The sequence below is a fragment of the Coptis chinensis genome, chromosome 7 (genome assembly GCF_015680905.1).
Source record: "Coptis chinensis isolate HL-2020 chromosome 7, ASM1568090v1, whole genome shotgun sequence".
Lineage (NCBI taxonomy): Eukaryota > Viridiplantae > Streptophyta > Magnoliopsida > Ranunculales > Ranunculaceae > Coptis > Coptis chinensis.
The window spans coordinates 5,738,421-5,762,210 of NC_141462.1; the positions used below are offsets into that span (position 1 = coordinate 5,738,421).

At 36.8% G+C, this 23,790-nt stretch overlaps 4 protein-coding genes and 1 pseudogene across 15 annotated transcripts; 1 reads left to right on the top strand and 4 right to left on the bottom strand.

The window, feature by feature from the left end:
* Positions 1-4: 4 nt before the first annotated feature.
* Positions 5-7,720, bottom strand: LOC147485520 (putative receptor-like serine/threonine-protein kinase At5g57670; annotated as a pseudogene). The gene is made up of 13 exons (XR_015201163.1): positions 7,258-7,720; positions 5,567-5,641; positions 5,204-5,460; positions 4,922-5,022; positions 4,671-4,779; positions 2,478-2,599; positions 1,954-2,401; positions 1,471-1,725; positions 1,231-1,388; positions 936-1,151; positions 697-849; positions 467-538; positions 5-64 (listed from the first exon to the last, which is right to left on the bottom strand). The product of XR_015201163.1 is annotated as a putative receptor-like serine/threonine-protein kinase At5g57670 (transcript).
* Positions 7,721-10,420: 2,700 nt separating this feature from the next.
* Positions 10,421-12,244, bottom strand: LOC147485521 (oxysterol-binding protein-related protein 1C-like). 3 transcript variants are annotated; one of them, XR_015202281.1, is made up of 3 exons: positions 11,897-12,244; positions 11,367-11,816; positions 10,421-10,590 (listed from the first exon to the last, which is right to left on the bottom strand). XR_015202281.1 is itself a non-coding variant. In XM_086572939.1 (2 exons), exons 1-2 carry the CDS (start codon positions 12,122-12,124, stop codon positions 11,718-11,720), a joined length of 327 nt encoding a protein of 108 aa, XP_086429065.1. In that variant the 5' UTR covers positions 12,125-12,244; the 3' UTR covers positions 10,421-11,717. The 3 variants fall into 3 exon arrangements, 1 of the variants encoding a protein (XP_086429065.1); XR_015202280.1 differs by having other exon boundaries at positions 10,421-10,658; XM_086572939.1 differs by having other exon boundaries at positions 10,421-11,816.
* Positions 12,245-12,606: 362 nt separating this feature from the next.
* Positions 12,607-15,928, bottom strand: LOC147485522 (uncharacterized). Of its 8 annotated transcripts, XR_015202279.1 has the most exons (6): positions 15,380-15,927; positions 14,126-14,567; positions 13,876-13,997; positions 13,575-13,733; positions 13,151-13,419; positions 12,607-12,745 (listed from the first exon to the last, which is right to left on the bottom strand). XR_015202279.1 is itself a non-coding variant. In XM_086572936.1 (4 exons), the coding sequence occupies exons 2-3, from the start codon at positions 14,489-14,491 to the stop codon at positions 13,395-13,397; spliced, it is 942 nt and encodes a 313-aa protein (XP_086429062.1). In that variant the 5' UTR covers positions 14,492-14,567; positions 15,380-15,919; the 3' UTR covers positions 12,645-12,745; positions 13,383-13,394. The 8 variants fall into 8 exon arrangements, 3 of the variants coding, with proteins under 3 accessions (XP_086429061.1, XP_086429062.1, XP_086429063.1); XR_015202278.1 differs by having other exon boundaries at positions 13,876-14,567; positions 15,380-15,928; XR_015202277.1 differs by having other exon boundaries at positions 13,575-13,997; positions 15,380-15,918.
* A 1,539-nt stretch (positions 15,929-17,467) lies between these two features.
* LOC147485523 (hydroxymethylglutaryl-CoA lyase, mitochondrial-like) lies at positions 17,468-20,104 on the top strand. Its single transcript, XM_086572938.1, has 4 exons — positions 17,468-18,085; positions 18,440-18,576; positions 18,673-18,788; positions 19,708-20,104. The coding sequence occupies exons 1-4, from the start codon at positions 18,006-18,008 to the stop codon at positions 19,954-19,956; spliced, it is 582 nt and encodes a 193-aa protein (XP_086429064.1). The 5' UTR covers positions 17,468-18,005; the 3' UTR covers positions 19,957-20,104.
* Positions 20,105-20,546: 442 nt separating this feature from the next.
* LOC147485524 (uncharacterized) lies at positions 20,547-23,577 on the bottom strand. Of its 2 annotated transcripts, XR_015202274.1 has the most exons (3): positions 21,599-23,577; positions 21,372-21,525; positions 20,547-20,754 (listed from the first exon to the last, which is right to left on the bottom strand). XR_015202274.1 is itself a non-coding variant. In XM_086572934.1 (2 exons), exons 1-2 carry the CDS (start codon positions 23,411-23,413, stop codon positions 20,688-20,690), a joined length of 2,109 nt encoding a protein of 702 aa, XP_086429060.1. In that variant the 5' UTR covers positions 23,414-23,577; the 3' UTR covers positions 20,547-20,687. The 2 variants fall into 2 exon arrangements, 1 of the variants encoding a protein (XP_086429060.1); XM_086572934.1 differs by having other exon boundaries at positions 21,372-23,577.
* Positions 23,578-23,790: the final 213 nt, after the last annotated feature.

Here is a 23,790-nt window from a genome sequence, read left to right on the forward strand (position 1 = left end):
CTTTTTAAGTTTTAAACTTATAAGAAGTGGCAATACTTGCAAATACATATACATACATATTCACCTATAAATATACTTTTGTCAGAATAAACATAATGTTAATGAAGTCAAAGGAATAACCATCTCCATCTTTTTGTAGTGTATCATTTGTCACATAATACCTATAACTATTAACATAGATATTCTTCTTCACATTTCAGGAACCTAAGAACCACTCTAAATCATTGCCTCATAGATAAAAGGTATAATCATGCCTCCTATCTTCTTTGAAGAACAAAATATAGACTTAATTACCCCACACTAAGTAACATCTAGTACTCGATCTGGTTTAAAGACAACGCTGGAAATGGTTTCAATAACTGAGCCTAAAGGCTACAACTAAAGTATCATTACTGATTTTTCACTTACCAAATGTGTATCAGCAATCAGCAAGCATGTATCTCCAATCAAAACAGATTGAACATACCTCACCACCAACAGCAAGTGCAAAACCATCAGTGCTAAAAGTCATTGCTAACTGTTGTCCAACATCTTCCAACTGGGTCAACATCTTCTCAGAAGACTTTAGGTCCACTTGATGTTTTTCAGAGGACTCTGGACGTCCCACTCAAACCATCTACATGAAAATCACATAATAAAAGTGTTGAAAAACCTTGGTCAAAGTAAAGAATCATTGTATGAAAAAAAATCATTCACCTCATTCATTGATGGACGCCATAATGAGGATTGCCTTATACAGTATGAAGCTGTTAGGACCAGTCTACGCATCTCATCCACGTCGTATTAGTTACTTTCAAGTTTTGAATCTGCTAGCGCCTCAATGTTTACAGACTCAATAAGAGGTTTTGCCTAAATAAACATTGTATACTTCAAGTTTAGTTACTAATGAAGTTAGCTGAAACATATTTAAGAGTTAGTTGTTGGCGTGTTCATACCCAAAACATAAGACTTTGCTTTGACATGTCTATAGGCCTTCTCCCAGTTATTATCTCTAGTAGAAGAACACCAAATGCGAAAACATCTTTTTTCTCATCCACAATACCATGCATGAAATACTCCGGTGCCAAGTAACCAAATGTACCCTCAATAGGAATTACAGAGTGGTGAGTCCATTGCTTAGGAAGCCATTTTGCAAGTCCAAAATCTGTAATCTGCACAGGGCATAACAGTGTAAAGATGAAGTAGTAGTTTATAATAGATCATGAAGCAGTTTCTTTTCGGCTATTTCACCTGTGGTTCGAAATCTGGCCCAAGAAGCACATTGGACGCCTTTATATCCCGATGAATTATCCTGCGTTTGCAACATTTATGAAGATAATGCAAACCCCTGGCAATTCCAATGACAATCTTGTATCTAACTGGCCACTCCAGCATATTGCAGTCTTTGCCTAAAAGGGGCCAAATAAGGATCAATATTACAAAATAGAGGAATATCTTAAATTAAGGGAAAAATAGTCGAGAGATCCTCACCATGTAATGCTGATGACAAGTTTCCATTTGGAGAAAATTCGAAAATCAAATGAAGCCCATTCTCAAGGCAGCAGCCAATTAAGCATGCTGTATTAGGATGGCAAACATGGCCTAATACACCCACTTCCATTAGAAATTCCTTCTGCTTATTTTCATCAGTGTTGTCCTTTTCCAGTCTCTTAACCGCTATTGTTCTCCCATCACATAAATCACCTCTGTATACCACTGCATATCCTCCTTGTCCCACGATATTATCTGCAAAAGCAATTGCTGGACATAAGAATGAAGAAGAACTTAAATAAGAGTTGTGTCTTTGACATATCTCTCTTTCACTAAGAATCATATATTGTTCATGATAACTGGTACCAACAGAAATATAGAAAAATAATTATCATTATTTGGATAAACCCATAGTAGTGGTGAAATTTTGAAAGATTTAGACTGGTTAAGACCAAAAGCAAAAATTGCACGATGATTGTTCACCTTGGTGAAAGTGATTTGTAGCATTTGAGATCTCCTCATAGCTGAAGCAACTCCAAGAAGGTTGCCTGTTTTTCTTTGTCAGAGAAACTCTGACTTCTGTCCCTTACTCTTCCATCAAATGTGGAACGGAAAGGAAATAAAAGCCTCATTGGTGATAAATGCTTCCATATATTGGAGCGACCTTGTTCTTTTAACTGCATCTTAGGGGATTCTGCAATGCTAGATTCTTCATGACTTAAGTAGCCTTCCTCTATGCCGTGTGGTCCATCTAGAACAGCTCTAGGTGAAGGCTTGTCATTGCTGCTCTGGGTAGGGAACGTTGTTGATTCTTCTTCTTCCTGAATGATTGCTCCCCTTATATTTAAATCAAAGAACTTGTACAGTGGTATATCGTTTCCAACCCGAGCATCCTTGTTCGGCCGTGATGAACTTATTTGACAAGATGATGCTGTCATGAAGGTTAAACGTTAGTAAGCAGCTAAAATATCATAAGAATTTCTCAAAACAATATTAATTAGTCTAACCTTCTAAGGGTGAACATTCCGAGTCCAAATGTTGTTGGGATTGCCTACTAATTCCAACTGTAACCACTGAACAATAATCTGGTGCATGCTCAAAGCAATACTTCATGATTCCAAGTGAACTTCTATTTCAAAATATAATATAGATAATGTTATCTCAGAATTCAACTGTAGTAAAACCGATTCACATAAATATCCTAAGTTCAGGATTACATATTCAACAAAGTATTTCATATAAACTGTCCTAACTTCACTTCTGAGTTTTTGCAAATAAGTATTGTATTTGCCTGATTTTGCAATGCTGAAAACTTGCTGAGTGGACAGAGTAAATGTTCAACACCTATTCCACTGAACCAATTCTCGCTTAGGTATAAGCTCTCTAGATACTTATTCTTGAATGACCCAGCTGCGGCGTATATGACTCCCTTTGTTTTTTGAGGCAAGTCGTGGATAGGTTCACCTCTCTGAGGCTTTGATTCTGTTCTAAAACCCATCTGAATTCCTTTGCCCACTTGGACTTCAATCTGATTCCTGTCATATCTAGAGATCTAACAGTCGATTCCACCCCAATGCACAGGCTGACCCTGCAGCAACCCGAAAGATCTAGTTTGTAAATGTGTAGTGCACTGTTGCTTGGTTCAAATTCCACAACTTTGGAGCTTTTTTCTCCATTCCCTCCACTCCAAACATGAATTTCCATGGTCCGGTTCCTTGCAAGTACTGTGGAGATGAGAGGGCCTACTGTGATCGAGTTTGAATCAAGAACTATTAACATCTTCAAAGTGGAGTTTACTTCAATCATTTTTTAGAGTTCCTCTGCCCCTCTCGAACCAATTGAGTCCTCCCATATCTGCAACTCTTCCAAACTCTCGTTTATCTTTAGAGCGGAAGCAAGGAGCCCAACTCCAAAAGACCCAATACGTGATTCAGAAAACATCATCTCTTTGATTCCATCATGTTTTTTCAGCATTTCTGAAAGCTCTGATAAAGCTTCCGAACTGAACTTGTTTCTCTGGAACACGACTTGCTTGACATTCATATTCTTCTCAAGCAGGGTGCAAAGATTGTGTAGTTGCTGCAAGTCCCATGAAACCTTTTGAAACTCAAAATTTTTTAAAGTTGTTCGAGCATTCTTTGCTTCTCCAATTGCTTTTAGAAGCTGTGAAAAGAACTGGAGGCTGTCTTTGTCTATGGAAATGTTTATGTTTAAAGAATTCGCTGTCTCTGTATAGCAGCAGGAAGTGGGTTGAGAAAGATAGAAGCTGATGATGTGCAGGTTTACACTTTCTGACTTGATTGCTTGAAGACCCCATTGGAGTTCCATGAGCTTCTGGTTATTAACTGCCATTAGTTTGTTAACACTGCAAGAGTTGGAACTTGGAAAGGTTACTGAGTTTCTAACTAACAGTGGAAGCTTATTTCATATTGTGGAATCAAGGTGGTATAGCAACACTGGAATTTTCTCTTAATGCCCTTTGGTCTAATTATTGTGTATATTTCTGATGGCAAATTGTACCCATAGGCCATAACACAGTGACAACATGTTCCTTTATGTACACAGAGATGCTTTGTTTGTTCTTATGAAACTTCATGTGTACGCCTTTCTTAAAGTTTCTTTCTGTAAGTTATTCTTCTAGTACTGTTGAAAAAATAAGATACATATAAAAGATCGGTTGAAATTAGAGGGGGCGTTTCTTCATCAGTGAAGTGTTCCTTCTTCTGTCTATTATATATTGTATTAACCATTTGGACTTGGGATTCTTGGTAGATTTTCACTTTGTAGGATTTTGGTGTGTTGGTCATACTCATGCAGTCAAGCTGTGGATGACTTGGTGAAAAAGTGGGAAAACCAGCAAACCAAGAAACTGTCTCTCAATATTCCTAACTCACTTTTTAGCTTACATGCTAAACCAAACCATATGAAAGTTTTCCAATAGAGAAGGTTTGCCATAAGGTTTTCCATTTGCTGGACCACTTCTGAGACATTTTCTAAAAGTGGAACCTGATTTCGCCCAATCTATACAACTAAAACGGCAACCGAAGTTAACACATCATAAATGCAAAGTGAGATTAAAACGATTCCCCAATTCACCCAAACAGTAATACAAACCCTAGTTACGACATCGGGTTAAATTAATATAACTAAAAAAAGGAGACATCTGTAAATCTGGAATAGAGAGAGGAAAAAATTGTTACCTTTGAATCACTTGTTGGTTTTTTGGTGGTGGTGTCGTCCTTCTCTGTAGCGTAATCAGGTGGAGAGTAAATAAGTGCAGCTGCCATAGCCGCTAGAAGAAAAACGAACCTTGATAATATTGAAAGCGTTGTTACTAACAATTCTCCTCTCATAAATTTTACTTCCAAACTATATTGCACAGAAGAATATGGGAGAGAAATTGGAATCGAAATTCAATTTTCAGCAACAATTCTAAACAAATATATTGTACCTTGATGTCACTTCCACGGAAGAGTATGTACTCATACACCTTGTCACTTGAAGGAACCTGTTGGCCATCCTTCTTTCGTCCTTCAGTTCCAAATGATTTTACTGTCAAAAGAAAAAAGAATCTTCCTGTCAAGATAAAAGAAAATTAAACCAACACGACTACATGTCAAAGCTTATAATAGCAAATTTGAGAGAGAGAGTAATAATTTAAATCAAGATTTGTAGTCATGTTGGTTTTAACCACTGGAAAGAAAAAATAATATGAGAAAGAAAGGGTTTGTACCTTAGCAGATAATCATATAGGAGTTGCGCTACATTAAGAATTAGCACATCGAAAAACCTATGGTCCCCAGACTTGGTGATGAATTGTGAACAAAGAAACCATTAACAACACCTTCAACGACAAAACCTAGCTCGTCTTCCAATAAAAAACCGGAGTTGATCCTGTAGACTCAGCTCCATTTCTAGGCGGTGTAAATACAGTGAGCAAGAACTCGTCAATGTGGCATGCAAACCATGAACAGTCAGTTTCTCCCTCCCCTACAATATCACCAATCATAAGTTCAAATTTTGTTCCAGAAAAAACACAGAGTTTTAAATCTAGGCGATGATTAATTAAGAAAAACTAAATGAAAAAGAAATTCACCTGAATCCTAGCATGTGTTATATTACAGACTTTACCAGATGTAGTAGTATCCCACTTGAACTTATGGTTGAAAACCTATATCAATCAATTAAGGTAAAAGAATGAACAGATTTTTTTAAACAAATGAGAGGATTCCAATACACCACAAAACATTCTTCATACAAAAATATAAATAAATATAACGTTAAATTTGTACTATCACAAAAGCGAATGGATTTATTTGACGTATTAACATAATATAAAGTACTCTAAGGTAATGCAGGTCGGATCAGGTTGTCTTTAATTGAGTGCTTCAAACAGGAAACAAACAACTGACCAATGGGATGCACCGACAAAAGAAACTTCGAGACAGTGAAGTCTAACTTACAAATCAATTATGGTTTCCTTTTCTTCCTATTCTTCCTAATTCTCCTAGTTATAAAATATGTGCAAATTGCAGCTAAGATTACCGCAACAATTGTTGGAACAACAATTGCAACAACGTTGATAGATTTGCCATGTCCAGTTCCTGCACAAACAACAATACTCAATTACAATCCATTCCCAATACCGTAATCCTACTAAGCAGGTCTTTTAATCATATTACCTGAATTCGATTGCGGTGGTGGTGGTGAACCTTGGACAGGCCGAGGAGGAGATGGTGTTGAGTTTTGAAAAAATGGAAAAAGCTCATATATCTGACTCATCCGACAACTCATCCGAATGCTCATTGTCGTCAGTTCTAATACCCGAACAATTACAGTCATTACACGACCCTAACTCTACCGACCTATCAACTACATCAGGGAGTTCAAAGCACTGCTCATGACCACTCGGAGAACTACTACACTCACCAGATAACTCACATTCAGGACTAACTCGACTATCCTCCTCAAACGTAATAACCGAAGTAGGAGAAACAACACAATCAGAACCTAAAATCATTTCCCTAGAAATTTTCTTTTCCTTAGTATCATGGTCAGCAAGCGGTTGAACGATGGGCAACGACAATTCATTGGAAAAATTATTCAATGACACCACAGAACCTAAAATCATTTCCCTAGAAATTTTATTTTCCTTAGTATCATGGTCAGCAAGCGGTTGAACGATGGGCAACGACAATTCATTGGAAAAATTATTCAATGACACCACAGAAGCAATTGGAATACTTTCATATCAACTGGAATTGCTCGAGGTAACTCATAACTAAGAGGTGGACCATTATATTCAATAGCAAATGAATATTCCATTTCTTCTTCTTTATCCAGAAATTTTACGCCCACCGGCGTCAGTATAGAATTGTTCATCATCTTGAACAATTTCTTCTGAAGAACATCATAAAGATAAATTTGAAGTCTTGAGTTCTAATATCATAAAACAAAAATGAAATGTCTTCTTTTAGCACTAATGTCTTTTGATTATGATAAAATTTGTTTTTTAAGTAGGTTTTCCAGCTCTGGGTGTTGTTTTGATTGGTGTTATTTGGTGTGTTCTGCATTTTGGTTATATTGGGTTTGAATAAAAATTGATTCTTTAGCACTTTTGATGTGAGTGTTGTTTTGATTTGTTTGGTTTTGAGTGTTTCACAGTTTGTTCTGTAAGGTTAAAGTGTTTCTAGCATTAATGCCTCTTGATTTGATCAGTGCATTTGACTGGGAAGCAAAAAAACAAAACGAAAGTTTAAAGAGTGGAAATAGTAATGACGTTCTTACATGAGAATGTTCAGTGGAAGAGCAGCAGAAGTATACTCAGACGCGAACTTCTTTACTGATGCCATTGAGCTGAGATCCAATTCCATTACATCAACTTTAGCACCCGGGTTTTCCTTGACTATAGCTTCTTTGACCTTGTTACCCGCATCTATATTTCTCACTGCCGTGACTACATGGACTCCACGCAGAGAAAGAACACGTGTGGTTTCAGTGCCAATTCCACTTATGCTCCTTCATTGAAATAAAACCAACCAATCGCGTAATCACATCATTAGAGCTAGTATATATGAAAACAACAAACACAGAGCAAGTAATCCGAGTATTTCAGGTAAACTATAACGGACACTTGGGAAAATTTATATAGTCCTAGATTTTGTTGCATGAATCAAATTTACAATTTCTTACTTTAATTTTGGTAGAAGAGATGAATAAGAGAGATGGTTTGAAGAGATGAATTTTTTTTTTCGGAGGAGTTGGGAGTGTTTTGTAGAATTTAAAAGAAAATATGGAAAGAGGTTTTTATCTTTTCAGGTTTCTTTTTGTTTAAGAACGGAGATCAGATTTAAGAATGGAGATAAGATATAAGAAATAGGCTTTTATCTACTTATCTATTTTGGGTTTTTATGTTTTTTGGGCTACGAACAATTAAAATCGCCAAAAAAAGGCGTATAATTCATTTTTTGGTAAAAAATGATGTGTGTCATTATGGAAAAAAAAGGGGCGACGTAGTCACCTGGGGCATTCTCAACTACTCAAGATTAATGGTCTTTGATACTAGCCATTTGGCCCGGCCTATGGCCGTACTTGTTACATAAATAGCTAATGACTCAAAAGTCTAAAGTCCACTTAAATAAATAATATATGTATATTGATAGTTAATGATTGATTGCATACTTTGTTTGAAGAGTTTATGTTTTTCTATTTTTTTTTAAAGAGATTGCAAGCTCTCAAACCTTGATATCCTTGCAGTAAGTTAGTTCCTGAGTTACTACTTTGGAGAGCTCTCACTTTTCAGATTTCGTTTTGTTTAAGAATGGAGATAAGAGGAAGAGAGAGGTTTTTCTTTTGTACTTTCTGTTTTTTTGGTTTTTTTACGAACAATTGAAAATGACATGGATTTGTTTTTTTTTTAACTAAGAGCATTCTCAACTACTCAGTATTCATGGTCAATCATGAGTATAACAATAGAAGATGTATTATAATGGAATTTTAACCTATGCATGGTATAAACAAACAGTACTACGACTATCAAATATTTGTACTTTTTTTATAATCGAGGTGGACTGTGCAGAGTTTTTGAGAAGTCGCTACAATATGTGAAGCGCTTTAGCCGTTACACAAACCCAGATGCTGTTATGCAGGTTCGAGAGTATCCTTCAAATTAGTATTGAAACTTTGATGCTATCTCAGTATATGACATGATCAAAAGTCCATTTCCAGCATTACATGACATGTTACTGTTCATTGTCTCATTTTCGTATTGTGAAGAGAAAATGTGTTGCTGCTATATATACATATATTGAGATTCATTTTTTTTTTTTTTGTTTCGGTGTCATTGCTATGGTGGAGCTTGCGCTTAATTTTATTTGAATAGAATTGGAAGGATATTATGCTTGATACTTCCATGTGTGTATGTTGAATGTCTGGTCTCTGTTATTGTTTGTTTCACTATAGTTCCAATACTGGCAATATGATCCTTAACCACCTTTCAGAATCCTTAGTAGGTATCAGTTGGCCGAGTTTGAGGTAATGCATATTACTGTCAGGATGAGTTGATGCGGCTTGTATTCTAAGTAGAAAGATGTATTTTATGTCTTACTCTGTGTTCTGCAGCTGTGTACTTGGAAATCTTTGCCCTGAGACTGTGGAGGAAGCAATAGCCATGGTCCCATCTATCAAGGTAAACAACCTATAACTTACTGTTCATTTAAATGGGCACTCATGTGAGTCGATTGGAAACACGTTGACATACATTCTTAGAATACAGTTAGGAGTAATTGCATAGTTGCATGTGTAGTTCTGCAAAACATGCGTGTTAGGTGATGCCAATTACTTAACATGCATGTTAGGTGATACCGATTAGGATTCAGTCCCCTACTTGCTTGTGTGTTGACATGCATATTTAGGCTGTACATTCCTAGCTATTAGTTGGTAGCTGGTGAGAAGGCGGCTTGATCTATTGTTGTTTCTGTTTACTCCCCCTCTCTTACATACCGAGTGCCTCTGCTGAGGAATGTGTATCTTCATATGCATGGTGTGTATGGATTTGCTGTCACGTATTATCCAATCATGGTTGAGCTATTGTTGTATTGCTACGAACTCATTTGTACTGTGCTTTGTTGTTATGTCTTGATTGTGCCAGTTTAGGCATTTTGTTTTTTCATTCATTTATACCGTATTTATATTTTGGGACTGAATTGACGATTATTGATATATTTTGTATTTGAGTTTTGTTTGATATGCTGATCTAAAAACCAGATAGACTGAAATAATGGGGACGATCCAATTAGTCGACCTCCTCAATCTTGGGGCCAGCACCGCTTCCACCAACAGAAGGACCATCCTCATCCATACCAACACCACCCATATCAGCACCAGCTCCCTGGTACATCTTTGCAATGATGGGGTTGCAGATGCTCTCCAGCTCCTTCATCTTGTCATCAAACTCGTCAGCCTCAGCAAGCTGATTGCTGTCGAGCCACTGGATGGCCTGGTCAATTGCATCCTCAATCTTCTTCTTGTCAGCTGGGTCAAGCTTGGCACCGATCTTCTCGTCCTTGATAGTGTTCCTCATGTTGTAAGCATAGTTCTCCAAAGGTATTTCTCTGCCTCCTGAACCATCTTCTCAATTTCATCCTTGGAGAACCTACCCTTGTCATTGGTGATGGTGATCTTATTCTTCTGCCCTGCTTCTTGTTCTCTCACCCTCAAATACCTGGATCAACACACTTGGCTGGTTGTCAGAGTATGTAGAGAAGACCTGTTCCTTCTTGGTGGGGATGGTTGTGTTCCTTGGGATCAAGGTAGTCATGACACCTCCGACAGTTTCCAACCCAAGGGAAAGTGGAGTGACATCCAGTAGCAAAAGGTCTTGGACCCTCACCACTAAGAATAGCAGCTTGAACAGCGGCACCATAAGCAACAGCCTCATCAGGATTAATAATTGACAAAACCATTACACTGTTCAACACGGTATTCTATGATTACTATTTACAATAATCATGGATCAAAATAAAATATTACCAACCACTATGCAATGATACCTATGAGAGTAATAGTCCCTTCATCAATATTAACCAAGCCTTGTAGTAGTAAGCTGCAAAACCTAGTTTGCTATATACATAAACATACCCACCATGAGTAGTATATAGCATAATCATTGAAATCCAAGTAACAGCTAGCTGTTCAAGAAGATCTAAGTTAAGGAAATGAAGACAAAACAAAAGAAATTATAATATCAAGTGAAATTTCATATTATTCCTAACCGTCTCAATCAGGAGCATTAGTTTTTGAATTCATGGTTGTTATTCCATCAAGTGGAAATTTTCAGATCGTGTCAAAGTGTCTCGATCACTTGTGTAACAGCTTTGGAATTCATAACCACTACTCATTTTGCACCACTCCATATAACGAAGAGACTGACAGTAAATGCTTCAGGCAAACCATTTTTCTTCATAAATTTTAACCAATGCATTACAGCGTTGAAAGAAAAAAATATATGCACTAAATATTCTTGTCCATATTACCTAATGCAGTAATCTAAAAAGACACGCTAGTCAACTTTCCTTCCCAATGTCCCTTCGTTACATGGACACACAACATTGATTGGCTTTTTTTATATATATAAAAAATGAACTTACTGGGATCCTGAACTTATTATTCATAATTTTTATGGGCAATGGTTAGAATAAGTTCATTATACGTAACATGCTCATCAACCATCTTAATCAAGATTCAGAGAAGATTTGCTTTTTGCTACAACATGTTCACAATAGAAACAATTTCGTTCAAAAATTAGTCTATCCCAAGGTATTTATCTAGGTGTACGGGTGTTCTTTCAATGAGGGTATAGGCCTTGAATCAAAAGTTACTAAGCTAAAAAAACTCACCATTGAGTAAGTCAGCTAAGCTTCCCATAGGGTAGTAATCCGAAAGAATGACTTTGATCCTTTTGGCAAATAGATACGCCCTCACCTGCAAAAGATACTCACTGCCCTTGCTAACCTGCACTATACGCTCAACTCTCCTCCCAAACTCCTTCCTCCTAACTGTTCCCTTACTAAATCTTTTCTCTGCGTAAACCGTTCCATCCAATAAAACCACCTTCTCAGATATTCCCACACCACTCTCTCCCATAATCTGGACTGAACCCAACATCACTTCTCTCAAACAAAGCACCCCCCTCACCCTTGACTTGTTAAATGACCCTCCATCACACATGTTAAGTGGGAGTTCACCTGTTAGACCAACAATGCATTCCTCATCCTCATAAGTACACTGCTGTGATGATAAACAACTACTTCAATAGCCTCGCCTGCAAAGTCTCGAACCTCGGTGATCTGTACATGGCAGAAAAATGTCAAAACTAACATTTGGAGCTCAGATAAGCGCTTAAGTTAGCAAATATATCAGCATATACCTCTAGATGCCGCAGGGTGTCAATGAGAAGTGACTGTTTCTGCTTGAGAAGCATCAACTGGTTCTGCAGAGCTGAGAATTCACACTTGACGATCTGCTCGCTGTCCTGAATCACAGCCTCACTAACTCCTCCTTCAACTAAACACTGCCTCAGCTTCTCTGTCGAGACAACATTATCAACAGGTGCCATAAGTTCACTGTTTGACATCCTTGGGAACATGTCTTTCATTGCCTGCAACGTTTCATCTTCTCGTCCACGGTTTGTCCACCTCTCATTATTGAAATTTTGGATTCGTTGTGGGGGATGCCAATCACAATCGCAATCGTCTATAGTAATAGTTGAACCTTACCTATGAAGGGCCTTGATGCTTATCAGGATGCCACTTCAAAGCTGAGGAGCGGAACCTATAAGAAGCAATTTGAAAATGTACATGTGAGTAAAGGTGAAACAATTTCTTTACCCATTCCAATCATAAAGGAAAACTACCATATCAATGAGTATAAGTTCATAATGCACAACAGTAATGGCCTACTTACGCGGTTTTGACGGCATCAATCTTTAAAGGGCCTGTTGGCGGCAAACCAAGAACTGTTCTATCAGAGTATGAACCTGCCATGCATGACTTGTCATCATCATCTTCATCATTGATATCACTGGCAGAGTCCCATACTTTTCTCCTATTTCTAGTCCAGCTTGATCGGTCTCTCCACTCAAATTCAGCCGAAGAAGTCTGGAAACTGGGTTCTTTTGAGTTTCTAAACGACCACGTATAATATCTATTTCCAAATCTAGCTTGAAACACATTTTGCGAGTCAGAGTCAGATGAAAATTTCTTCCGTCGTCGGTTGCCTGAACATGAAATACAATGAGATACCAAGTTGTAAGAGGGTGCAAATGTGCAATAGTAAAATCAGTTGCCTGAACATGAAATACAATGAGATACCAAGTTGTAAGAGGATGCAAATGTGCAATAGTAAAAATTCAAATCCTTTTCTGAAAAAAAATAAAAATAAAAGCTAAAAAGAGACCTTAGCTTTAAAACTTTGGTATTGATACCAATAGAGTCTACTATGTCTTAAAATATATTAGAAGGTTATTACTTTAACCCAGATCTCAAAGAATCTTAATTACAGATTACGAAAAAGAATGAATATGCAGTATGTCCCTCATCCGCTAAGGTTGGATTGAAACCAGTAATTCTATTCCAACTTCCAAATTCCAAGTTGTAATCACAAGGATATCAGAACAACTAACCTCATACAAAACCATAATTAAAAGCAGAAGCCAAAGTAACACAACTTCAAACTAAATCACAACTAAAACCAGAAGCATCATTTGTCCCCAATCAATGAGCGCGTCCTATGGGTGTAAAACCTCGTCTAGAATTAGACTGACAAAACTGTGAAACCCAATTCCATATGAAAGAAGGTTCACAAATGCTTCTACAACATGATTGTTGGGTTGTTCCCATCCATCTGAAACTCACAGATATCATGATCTACGATTCCTTCACCGCATTCTGGCTGCAGCAACCCAAGAAATAACAAATATATAAAAATAGTAATTAAAAAAAAAAGACAAAAATGGTGGTTCTCAAGGAGAACGACAAAGAAGACTGCTGTCAATCTTCTCATTAAATAGAATTACAATAGATATCTATAATGAATGTAATACATGCCTGATTTCCGGATGGACTTTCCTGCTCAAGGGTAGACTGCCCTGTATTTTGCAAAACTGCTCAAGCAAGGCATCAAATTCCTCTTCATCAAACTCCCTGTCCTCATGCTGCTGTTGTGATGCTGGCATTGCCTGAAATTGGTTCCGATTGACAAAAGCACTGGAAGGGGACTCACATTCAGCAGCACACAAGGTGGAACTTCCATTAAACGCTAAAATGGGATTGAAATCATCTACAGCCTGTATGGGTCTCTTTCCTTTGCGAATCTCATCCATGCGGCTCAAGTTGGATTTGGGGTTACCTGCTTCACTACCAAAGCATTCTGTCTGATTCACGTACACTACAGGATTAGTCATTTGCAATCTGGTGTAGATGTCGTTGGTAGAATAGTGATTTGCATGATTTGAATATACAGCTTTATCCCTAAAGCCAAATGATTGTACATTCCCAACATCAGTGTTTCCAAAAGATGGATGACTGTTTTGTCCATGAAGGCTCAAATAGTTGAGATTCTGTTCATGCAGTGCTTTTGAAAGAAATAATGATTTCACCTGAGATAAGGGTAAGGGTGCAGCTATTCCAATAGTTGGGTAGCCGCCAGAATTTTGTGGGTTAAAAGATGCATTGTCCCACAATGGTTGCTGCAAGTTTTCCTGGTTGCTCCATGGAATATATTGTTCATATCTTGCTTGAGACATAAACTTATGACATGATTCTTGACTATTAAACTGAAAGGGACCAACAGGAGGCAGGTTGGTAGAAGCATTGAGACCATCAAAATTACCGCCAAATCCTGGTCGAAATAGTGTTATCTGAAACTGCTGTTGCCCAGAGAATTGAGGAAATTCACTTTTGTGATTGTATTCTTTCGGAGGACGACTTGGTGTCATAGAGCCCAGAATATTTACCTCTTTCATCAGATAACTTGTGTGTCTAGGATCAATGCCCAATTCAGCTTCATCTTTGTATTTTTTTCAGAAACAACCGATATATCTACAAAAAAGAATCTCAAAAAAAAAATTACATGCTCAGTAGTCTGTTCATTCTATACATGAAACTTTTAGAAATTGTCTAAAAAAATATTCAATATTAACCACGATAAAACACTATTCACATGTATACTCCCAAATCATCAAATGGACAGATTGTAGAATTTGATAAAATGTTTCATAATAAGTGAAATGTGTAGTATAAAAAGGCAAGAAGCCACTAATCTTAAAATTAAACAAAAAGATCTGCAACGTTTTCAAAGCTTACTATTAGTCTATTACTTTGAAAACCTTTATCGTTTCAACTTTCCGGTGTCACCAAAGTTTGTATTCAGTATTAAAATAAAATGCATCAGCATTCAAAACACAAACTTCATTAGAATCTACATTGTATTGAGGGGCAGAGCCACTCGCTTAAAACCAATCCACTCCAAAAGGGGATCCTACAACATGAGTTGAGGGCTGATTTTTTGTGGAGATGATCTGCCTACCATGGACATCATCCTCACTAAAATCAGCTAATTTGAGTATGTCTAACTATGCTAATAGTTGTGTTCAAATTTTGGGGTTTCATCTAACATTCCACAACTTTTCAACTCTCTTGGTAAGGTTGGACACATTCAAATGAATCTTTTCGAGGATATTCCCCATGGTTGATAGATCATCTCCACCAAAAATCAGCCCATAATTCATATTGCCGGTACACCTTTTACACCGGAGTGTAAAGAGGGAGAGTTACTGATTCAATTGGGTTTTTGGGAGAAGATATCATTAATAACAAATTTAACATATCTGCTACGTATAATTTTGCAATACCTGGTATACAGCTTCAACAACAATGTAACGCCATCTTGCTAGCTCGTTTATTTTCTCGAGTAATTTTCTCCAGCGCCATCAAGTCGTTTGATCAAGGATAAGCATTCAAGTTCCAAAATACTAATTAGAATTAGATGAAGAGACTTCTCTTCACTCCCTTCGAATGATCCGATAAGAGGAATTTTTAGCTGTTCCTTTAGCAAGCTCGCCATTGACTTTTGCAGATTTTTTTGGAGTACTATGTGACGCCTTAATTTGTTTCTTATCTGTTGAGAATAAGAGAGAGATTATCATGAATAATATGATTATCCTTTCTCTTGCCTTCACAATTCGTGTAAGATTGCTAGAATGAAAAAGAAGGAGATAAGATTTAAGAACGGCTTAAGAATGGAGATAAAATTTAAGAATTGAGATAAGATTTAAGAAAGGTTTTTATCTACTTATCTATAGGCTACGAACAATTGAATTCGGAAAAAAAGGGCGTAAATATGGGCGTATAATTCATTTTTTTAGGTAAAATCTGATGTGTCAGTCCCAGAGAAAAAAGGGGGGCTGACGTGGGTCACTGGGAGCATTCTCAACTACTCAGTATTAATGGTCTTTGATATAATTATTAAATATTGAAATATAAACCATAAAATTTGTAATTATCATTGATTTTTCATTTTTCACTTGATAAACTTATGTTTAATAAAGTAGTTGTGTTTGATAATAATTTAAAAAAAAAATAAAAATAAAAATAAGAGAATAGATTTAGGAAAAAGAACAAAAATAATAATTTGTATCAAATAATGAATGAACAGAACTTCATTTGAAATTAAATTAAAGCTTGGTTCAGCACCTCAACATCAAACTCCATTGTTGGTTTGAGACTTGTCATTCACGTAACAATCAATGTCGAAATTGATCCTTGAATTCGAAACCAATCTAGAATACGATATCCAAATTTTAAAACCGCAATTTGAATGGCGATTGATTCAAAAAATGATCGCATCTCTCCTTCACAAAATCAGGATAACCATAAGTCTTCCCCTTTAGTCTTTTCAGTAATTTCAAAAATTCATGTAATTAATAAAAAAATACCAATGTAGTCCATCAAGATTGAAAGAAAGTTTGAAACTATGATGTTATAGTTTCTGATTTTTGCAATAGAGATGAAGTCAGAAAAAAAGAAGTAGAGATATTGACAGTAGAAGAACAACATAAAAAAACCCAACTTTTGATGTTGTGTGTAGTTCCTGCTTTTTTGTTTCGTTTTTGATGTTGCTTCGGTCAATTACGTGTGTGTTGATGGAGGGGAAGGAGTGATCAGTGATGGAGGAGAGAGGAGTGATGGATGAAAGAGGGGGAATGACCAGGACTTTCTTTCATTCCCCTCTTCTTTTAACTCTCACACGTCACTTAAAGTGACGCCCCTACTTACTATTTAACAATGTGAAAATACAGTGGAAATTTCACTCTCCTATTATTAGTTTATGAGCAGTTCTTCGGTACGCAGGCTGTATGGTGCGCAAGCCTCAAGAAACTATAGATTCAGTACTTTGTGATGCAATACACCCTCACCCCTTTGTGATGAGTGGTCCAGATTCGATTTAGCCTTAGTTTATAGTTACCGTATACAATTCCCACACTCCGTTGGAACACAGTTTTTTGTTTTGGGGGTGTAAAATCTATAATAATTCTACACTTACACAGAAAATTTGACACAGTTGACCGACACAGTAACATAACACTGCAATATCAATGTTGCAATAAGAAAAATCTTCACCGCAATATCAATGTTGCATCGAGAAGTACCACTGCAATATCAATGTTGCACCATGAAAACCACTGCAACGTCAATGTTGCACAGAGAAATATCACTGCAACATCAATATTGCTCTATGAAAACCACTGCAACATCAATGTTGCACTATGAAAAATCAATAGAATGGATGATTTGCTATGAAGAAAAGATGAGAATGACAAAATAAAAATGGAAAGAGAATAAGTGTTTTGAGTGAGAGAAAAGAGATTTTTGGCACTGCAATATTGATGTTGCAACATGCCACATCACTGTGTCTTTTGGGTTTCAAAACACTTAACTTCCATATGGATCTTTGTTGATCTTCAACTTTTTCAATTGAGGTTTAGAATATAGTTTATTCGAATCTGTAACTGATGTGTTCAAGTAGATGGATTGAGTTTTAATCTAGTAGAAAACATACCTAATGTTTGATTTAAAACTTATTAACTACTCCCCCACTATAAAAGCATGTCTTTCAAATCAAGAGTCCGGTTTAGACGTTGCAGCTAAAATGTTAACACATACAAAGGTACAATTACACACCTTAGACACTTTTAATGGTTGCTCGGTCTTTTATATTACTTAGCAGTATAACAGTTATCTGGAGAATTGGAGTCCTGATTTATTAGGGTCCTCTCAAATTGATTTAGTTTTAATTTGAAGTTCCATCACAATGTCTTCCCATCAACAGATTAGAGGTAATATAAGCCAAGACCATGAACATCATATTCGTGATCATGGTGAGAAAAGCACATCAGCCTACCTCTCTCTCTCTTCCAACCAGTTTGGTGGCTCTATTGGTGTTAAACCTGGTCAGATGAAAGACGTACAACAAGCCAAATGTTGAAGATGGGTCTGGGAATACCAAGGAAGGATGTCCAAGCTGCACAGACCGTGCCCCAGCAAGCTGATCACTTCAGGTGTATGGACTATATCAGAGATCATCTAGACCGAGGTAATAAAAAAATCATAAATAGCACATTTACTGTCTACACTGTATTTATCGATCAGATATTGTTTGTCCCTGAAGTACCCTTTTTTTCTTAATATATATGATAACATACTTGGGATTAGTTACTTTGTGAAAAACAATTCATGTTTATGATCTATTTCATATTGGACTTATTATGGTTGTTAAATTTCATTTGTGATTTCCCTCTTGAAACCTTGTATTGTTGTCTCTTAATGAGTACTTCATGTATAGAAATAATGAGCATGCTCCTTTCTCCCTTTTACTTCTCTTTATGCATTTCTGATTTGGAGTAAAATTTTAGGTATGTCTCTTGTGTTGTGGGGTGTCCAGTAGAAGGATCAGTGCCTCTCTCAAAGGTGGCATATGTGGCAAAAGAACTTTATGACATGAGTTGCTCTGAGATTTCCCTCGGTGATACAATTGGTGTTGGTACACCTGGTACTGTTCTGAACCATTTCTTCTTCTTTTATGTAAGCTATGCAACTATCAATTTGGTTCTTAGAGTTTCTCTAATTTCGACTTCATGCTTGACAGGTACTGTTGTTCCAATGCTTGAAGCTGTAATGGCTGTCGTTCCATTAGAGAAGCTCGCTGTTCATTTCCATGACACTTATGGGCAATCTCTTTCTAATATTTTGGCATCACTCCAAGTAAGTCACATTTATACTTGACTTTTTAAGAACATAACAATCCAAAGACCTGCTCATGTTCAATATCAATTTGGTTGAAGATTGTGTTGGGTTTTGGGAAATGAGAAGCAGGACAGCATGTTACTTGATTGTATCTTTGTAATAAGGGTTTAATTTCTCACTCCTTTGATTGCCAAAATAGAAATAGGGGTTAAAAAAAATAGGGGTTAAAAGAAACCTTATAAGGTTCAAATAAAAAGTTTCTCCTCCACAAGCTCGCATGCTATGTCTTCCAATTTGCATTCCTATTGACTAAAGGACGAGGGTTTACTAAATTTCACAGAAAGATAACAAACTCAGTAAAGTCTCAGGTAAAGTGGTTGGACCAGTGGGAACATTTTAAGATTTGTGTAAAAAATGGATGAGAAGAGAGAAAACAGGAATGAGGCTGTTGAGGGCAACCCCCACTCTCTATCATCTATATTCCTATAAAGAAGGCAAATGAATCAAAGTGCATGAATCATGATGCTAATGGCCTGCGTGGCTTGTCTCAGCCCATCACGGGGATTCTAAAAATGCCTGAGCTGGAGAGAGTTGTGTTCTGTTTCCCATATAATACCGACTCAATTGGATGCCTTAGCTTCCAATCTTTACTTATCGACCTTTCCAATTCCTCTGTGCTAAATCATGAATGATTCTGAAGTAGAATTGGTAATCAATGGATTGGGAAATCTGTACATACTCAAAATGTCTATGCAATTTGGTTATTAAGACAGAGCACTGTTTCAGTTGGTAGGACATGGTCCTCCTATGCATCAGAAAGCTTATGTTCCTAAACTTTTTGTGAAACAGTTCCTTACTGCTTGCTTGTAGCTTCGGTGTATCAGAAAAATCATACATTGGACCGTTCCTTATTGCTAAAAGTTTTTTTTCTTCATAGATGGGAATCAGTATAGTCGATTCATCTGTTGCGGGCCTTGGAGGTTGCCCGTATGCCAAAGGTGCTTCTGGGAATGTTGCGACAGAGGATGTGGTGTACATGCTCAACGGGCTTGGCGTGAAAACCAATGTAGACCTTGGCAAGCTCATGTCAGCTGGGGAATTCATCTGCAAGCATTTGGGACGTGCATCTGGCTCAAAGGCAGTCGTTGCTTTAAGCAGAATCACATCAGATGCCTCTAAAATATAACTTAATGTAAATCTGGTTCCTGCCAAAGAAGACTCCAAAAGCCAAAAATTTGGCGTTGATTTTTTAATTTGGATCGCACATTCACATTGATGCTTGATATATGTACACAACTACACAAATAATGCAATAAGATGAGATTGGATTCATAGCCCTTGATGAAACGGATGTATGATGTATCAGTGAATATGTTCTGATTCTCATCGAAGAGACATTATGATAAGCAAATATTAATACTTTTTTTCGTGCCAATATGCTATGTTACTTCCATTATCGAAAAAAAAAAATGCTATGTTACTTTGGAATTTACGTAGGATCCGTGTTGAATTAATGGATACACTGTTATATCTAGGATATATTTCACACATATATTGTCATTTGCCTTGGATTATTACTGTGATTTTGTCTTTTAAAGGCTGAAATAGGATAACGACGAACTAAAGAAACTCGTCTGAAATCTACTATAATGTGCTTTTAAGGTAAAAGTCGGAACATCTCAAAGTCATGTACCTGCAGTGGAATATTATTATAATAATATAATTGAAGGTACATGACGTTCAATTATGACGGGGAATATTATTGTAGATGTTATATTAGGAATGTTATATTAGTGTTAGGGAATATTGTGTTTTCATTATAATTATCCCAAATACATTGCCTTCAAAGTGCCTTCACCAGACTGTTTCTTTTCTTGTTTTACACTTTTACTGCAATGCTCTGAACATTTCATAGTACTAGCTCATTGCAACATTCGATATTCTCAGTTCTTTCTTGACTTGACTGATTGATCGAAAAATGAACCTACAAGAAAGCAAACCAAAGAATAAGATACCTCTTTTTTCTCAAGAAATACTATTATAATAATTCAAATTCCTTAAATGTTGGAGGCCATCCACAGAAAAAAAAAAAAAAACAAAAATATTGGCCTGCATTGTGCAAAGAAAGGGATCAAAACTCGAAGGATCTAGCATCATATTATTGCCACACTTGTCTATACAAATATCTTTTAGCACTTCAAATTATGCGAAGGATTGGATGCAATTTTGCAATGAAAGTTTGATAATCAGTCTACAACCAGTGTATAAACCGCCTTTGAGCAAAAACGGGTATGTCTCTCTATGCTAATCAAGTGTGTGATAAGTGCCATATCGATCCTCTAGTCTTGATGTCAATAGAAATCCCCAACTAGGGGCAAACTGTGAAGCTCAATAAAAACCAATTCTTTTCGAACAGGGGCAGATCGTACATCCTAGAACATTATTGATGTTTGTTTTGGTAAAAGTAGAATGCAGGCAAGTTTACTCTTGTTCAGGCATTTGTGTACTCTAAATTTCCAAACTTAAGGAAGTAATACTTCTGGAATACAAACCAAAAATAAAAAATATGTAAAATATGAATATGCATTGTTTCGGACGTACCTGTTTCTCCATACTTCAAATCTTTCAAACGGTCCACCTGCTTGAGTTTCACCAAAATCTTCAATCACAGGGTCAATGTCAGCAGTAATGATGCCTTCCACTCTCGTTTTTGTGGCAGAAATTTGAGAAGTAATCAGGCTAAAGATATTACTCTCTGCAGGAAAAGACAATCTCAAATGAGATTCTAGCGGCTCAAGTTTGCAAATGAGTGTCAAACCAAGTCTTACTCTGTTTTCATATTCTTCTATGGGGCTCTCAAGAATATGATTGAATATGGCTTCTGGGAGTCGAGTGAGGAATACATGCAACATGTCAACAAATAACTGCTCTATGAGATCATACAGCTCTTTACTTGATGCATATGATCGGCGGTGAATGAAATTAACCATAGCACGTGTTTCATGACACAAAATATTGGTTGTAAATGATTCTTGATATTCTCTAAGAACTCCAAGTACGTGCTTCGATTCAAATTTAGATGGATCCATTCTATCCATTCCATTCATACATTCCTCGACTTTATTTTTATCAGCAACCTCGCTGATGAGCCCGAACTTCCAAAGAATCTTTGCATATGTGGATCTTAACTTATCTTTGGAGCTTCCCACCTTTATGTTGTTGTCAATGAAATGAATGATTTCAAACACTTCACCCAAGATGTTGGTCAGACATGTATTCATAGAAGTTGGCGTTGCGACTTTGGCTATTTCTACTAGTAATAACACCGAAAGAGTAGAAATTTCCCTCCCTGCATTCAGACCAATAGTAAGAGAATCTTGTGTCGATGGGGAAATAGTTGATAGCAGTTCAATGAGACGTTTTGGACAATTCCTTTTATTCATCTCCATCCATCTCTCCATGTGTTCAACACCTTTCCTCAGTATGCAAGGTTCGATTACCACCTGGTGTGCTTTAACTAAACCTTCAAATTCATCCATAAGTCTCTCTTCAGCAAATCTATCCTTCCAATACGTATTTATCACACCCCCAGCGATTCCTGAGACTATTAAGACAATAACCGATAGCAAACAGTCCAGATATGCCAGGGGATAAAATATTGCATATCGCAGTATCAGTTCAAGTGAACTCGGCAAGCTTGTTAAGGAGAATAGGTATAGAAGTTGCCGGTAAGGTGAATCTGGAAGTTTATCTACGATCTCATTGTCCTCCAAAATATGGCAAGCAATTATAATCCATCTAAACCCAATGGCCAAACTAGCAACAAAAACAGTGATAGTTTGGCTCACTACAATCAACCACATTGACCATCCATAATCAGAAGCTCCTCCATAAAAATTAAAATCCTTAAAGACAAGAGACCGGAGCATGGCTACCATAAGAACCAGTGAAGAGATCATGCAAACAGAAGACGCATAGCAAGAATCTGGGTTCTTACATATCATAAACTGTGGTGAGGAATTATAACCGTGTAGATAGCAGACTTTCAGTCGTTGTAACAAACTTTGTTCACCCTTTCTGATGAGATCTTTGTTTTGGTCTAGTGTTTCACCCTTATAAGAATTTATAGTAATGACAGATACCCATAACTTTATGAGCAATAACAACATGCAGAACATGATGACCGAATGTTCTACAGTGAAACAGAAAATCACACCTATGGCCATTTGTATACAAATATTGACAATTACAGTAATCACAAATATGCTAAATGCTGTAACGTTTGCGTAGGATTCAAACGCCCCTTTAACGCCAACTGAAGTCGTCATAAAACCAATAGTTAAGCATATAAAGACAGTGCCACTGAGCTTAGACAGTTGGTCTACAGCACTTGGCATTTTAGTTGTTAGATCAACTGGAATTTTCGTAGCAATTGATATAAGTGTGATTGTAATAGAGTTAAGCGGAAATAACCGACAAGGGAACCAAAATTTCTTATCGCGAAACCCAGCCCACACATCACTAAGGATTAGTACAAAACATACCAAATTTGCTGCTGCACAATATAAGCCGATCAGAAGGACTGGGGAAGAATAATTTTCCAGGCTCACCGTGGTTCCATTTACACACAAATTGCTTGCCATTTTTGCCTATCTGAACCTCTCTGTGCTCTGGCTCCTCTACAGCTTCGAACTTGGATACTATTTATTTGTTTCAGTAGTTTATACATTGCATTGTCAGCAAGTTGGGAGTTGTTATTACTTTCTCTTGTTTATTCAACTTAATTTTCTACGCATTATCACCACAAGCCCACAAGGTAAGACCAAGTATTCACAATGCATAAGTGCAGAATCATCTGCTATATAAGCCTTATTGGAACATATAATATGTCGTTTGAAAGCGATTCCTCAGCAACAAGTTAACTGTATACAACTAGTTGTTATGTGTTTTATCTTATTAAAATGTATGAACCATTTTAAATACAAAATAATAAATTTTAAAATTTATTTGCCAGCGGAAA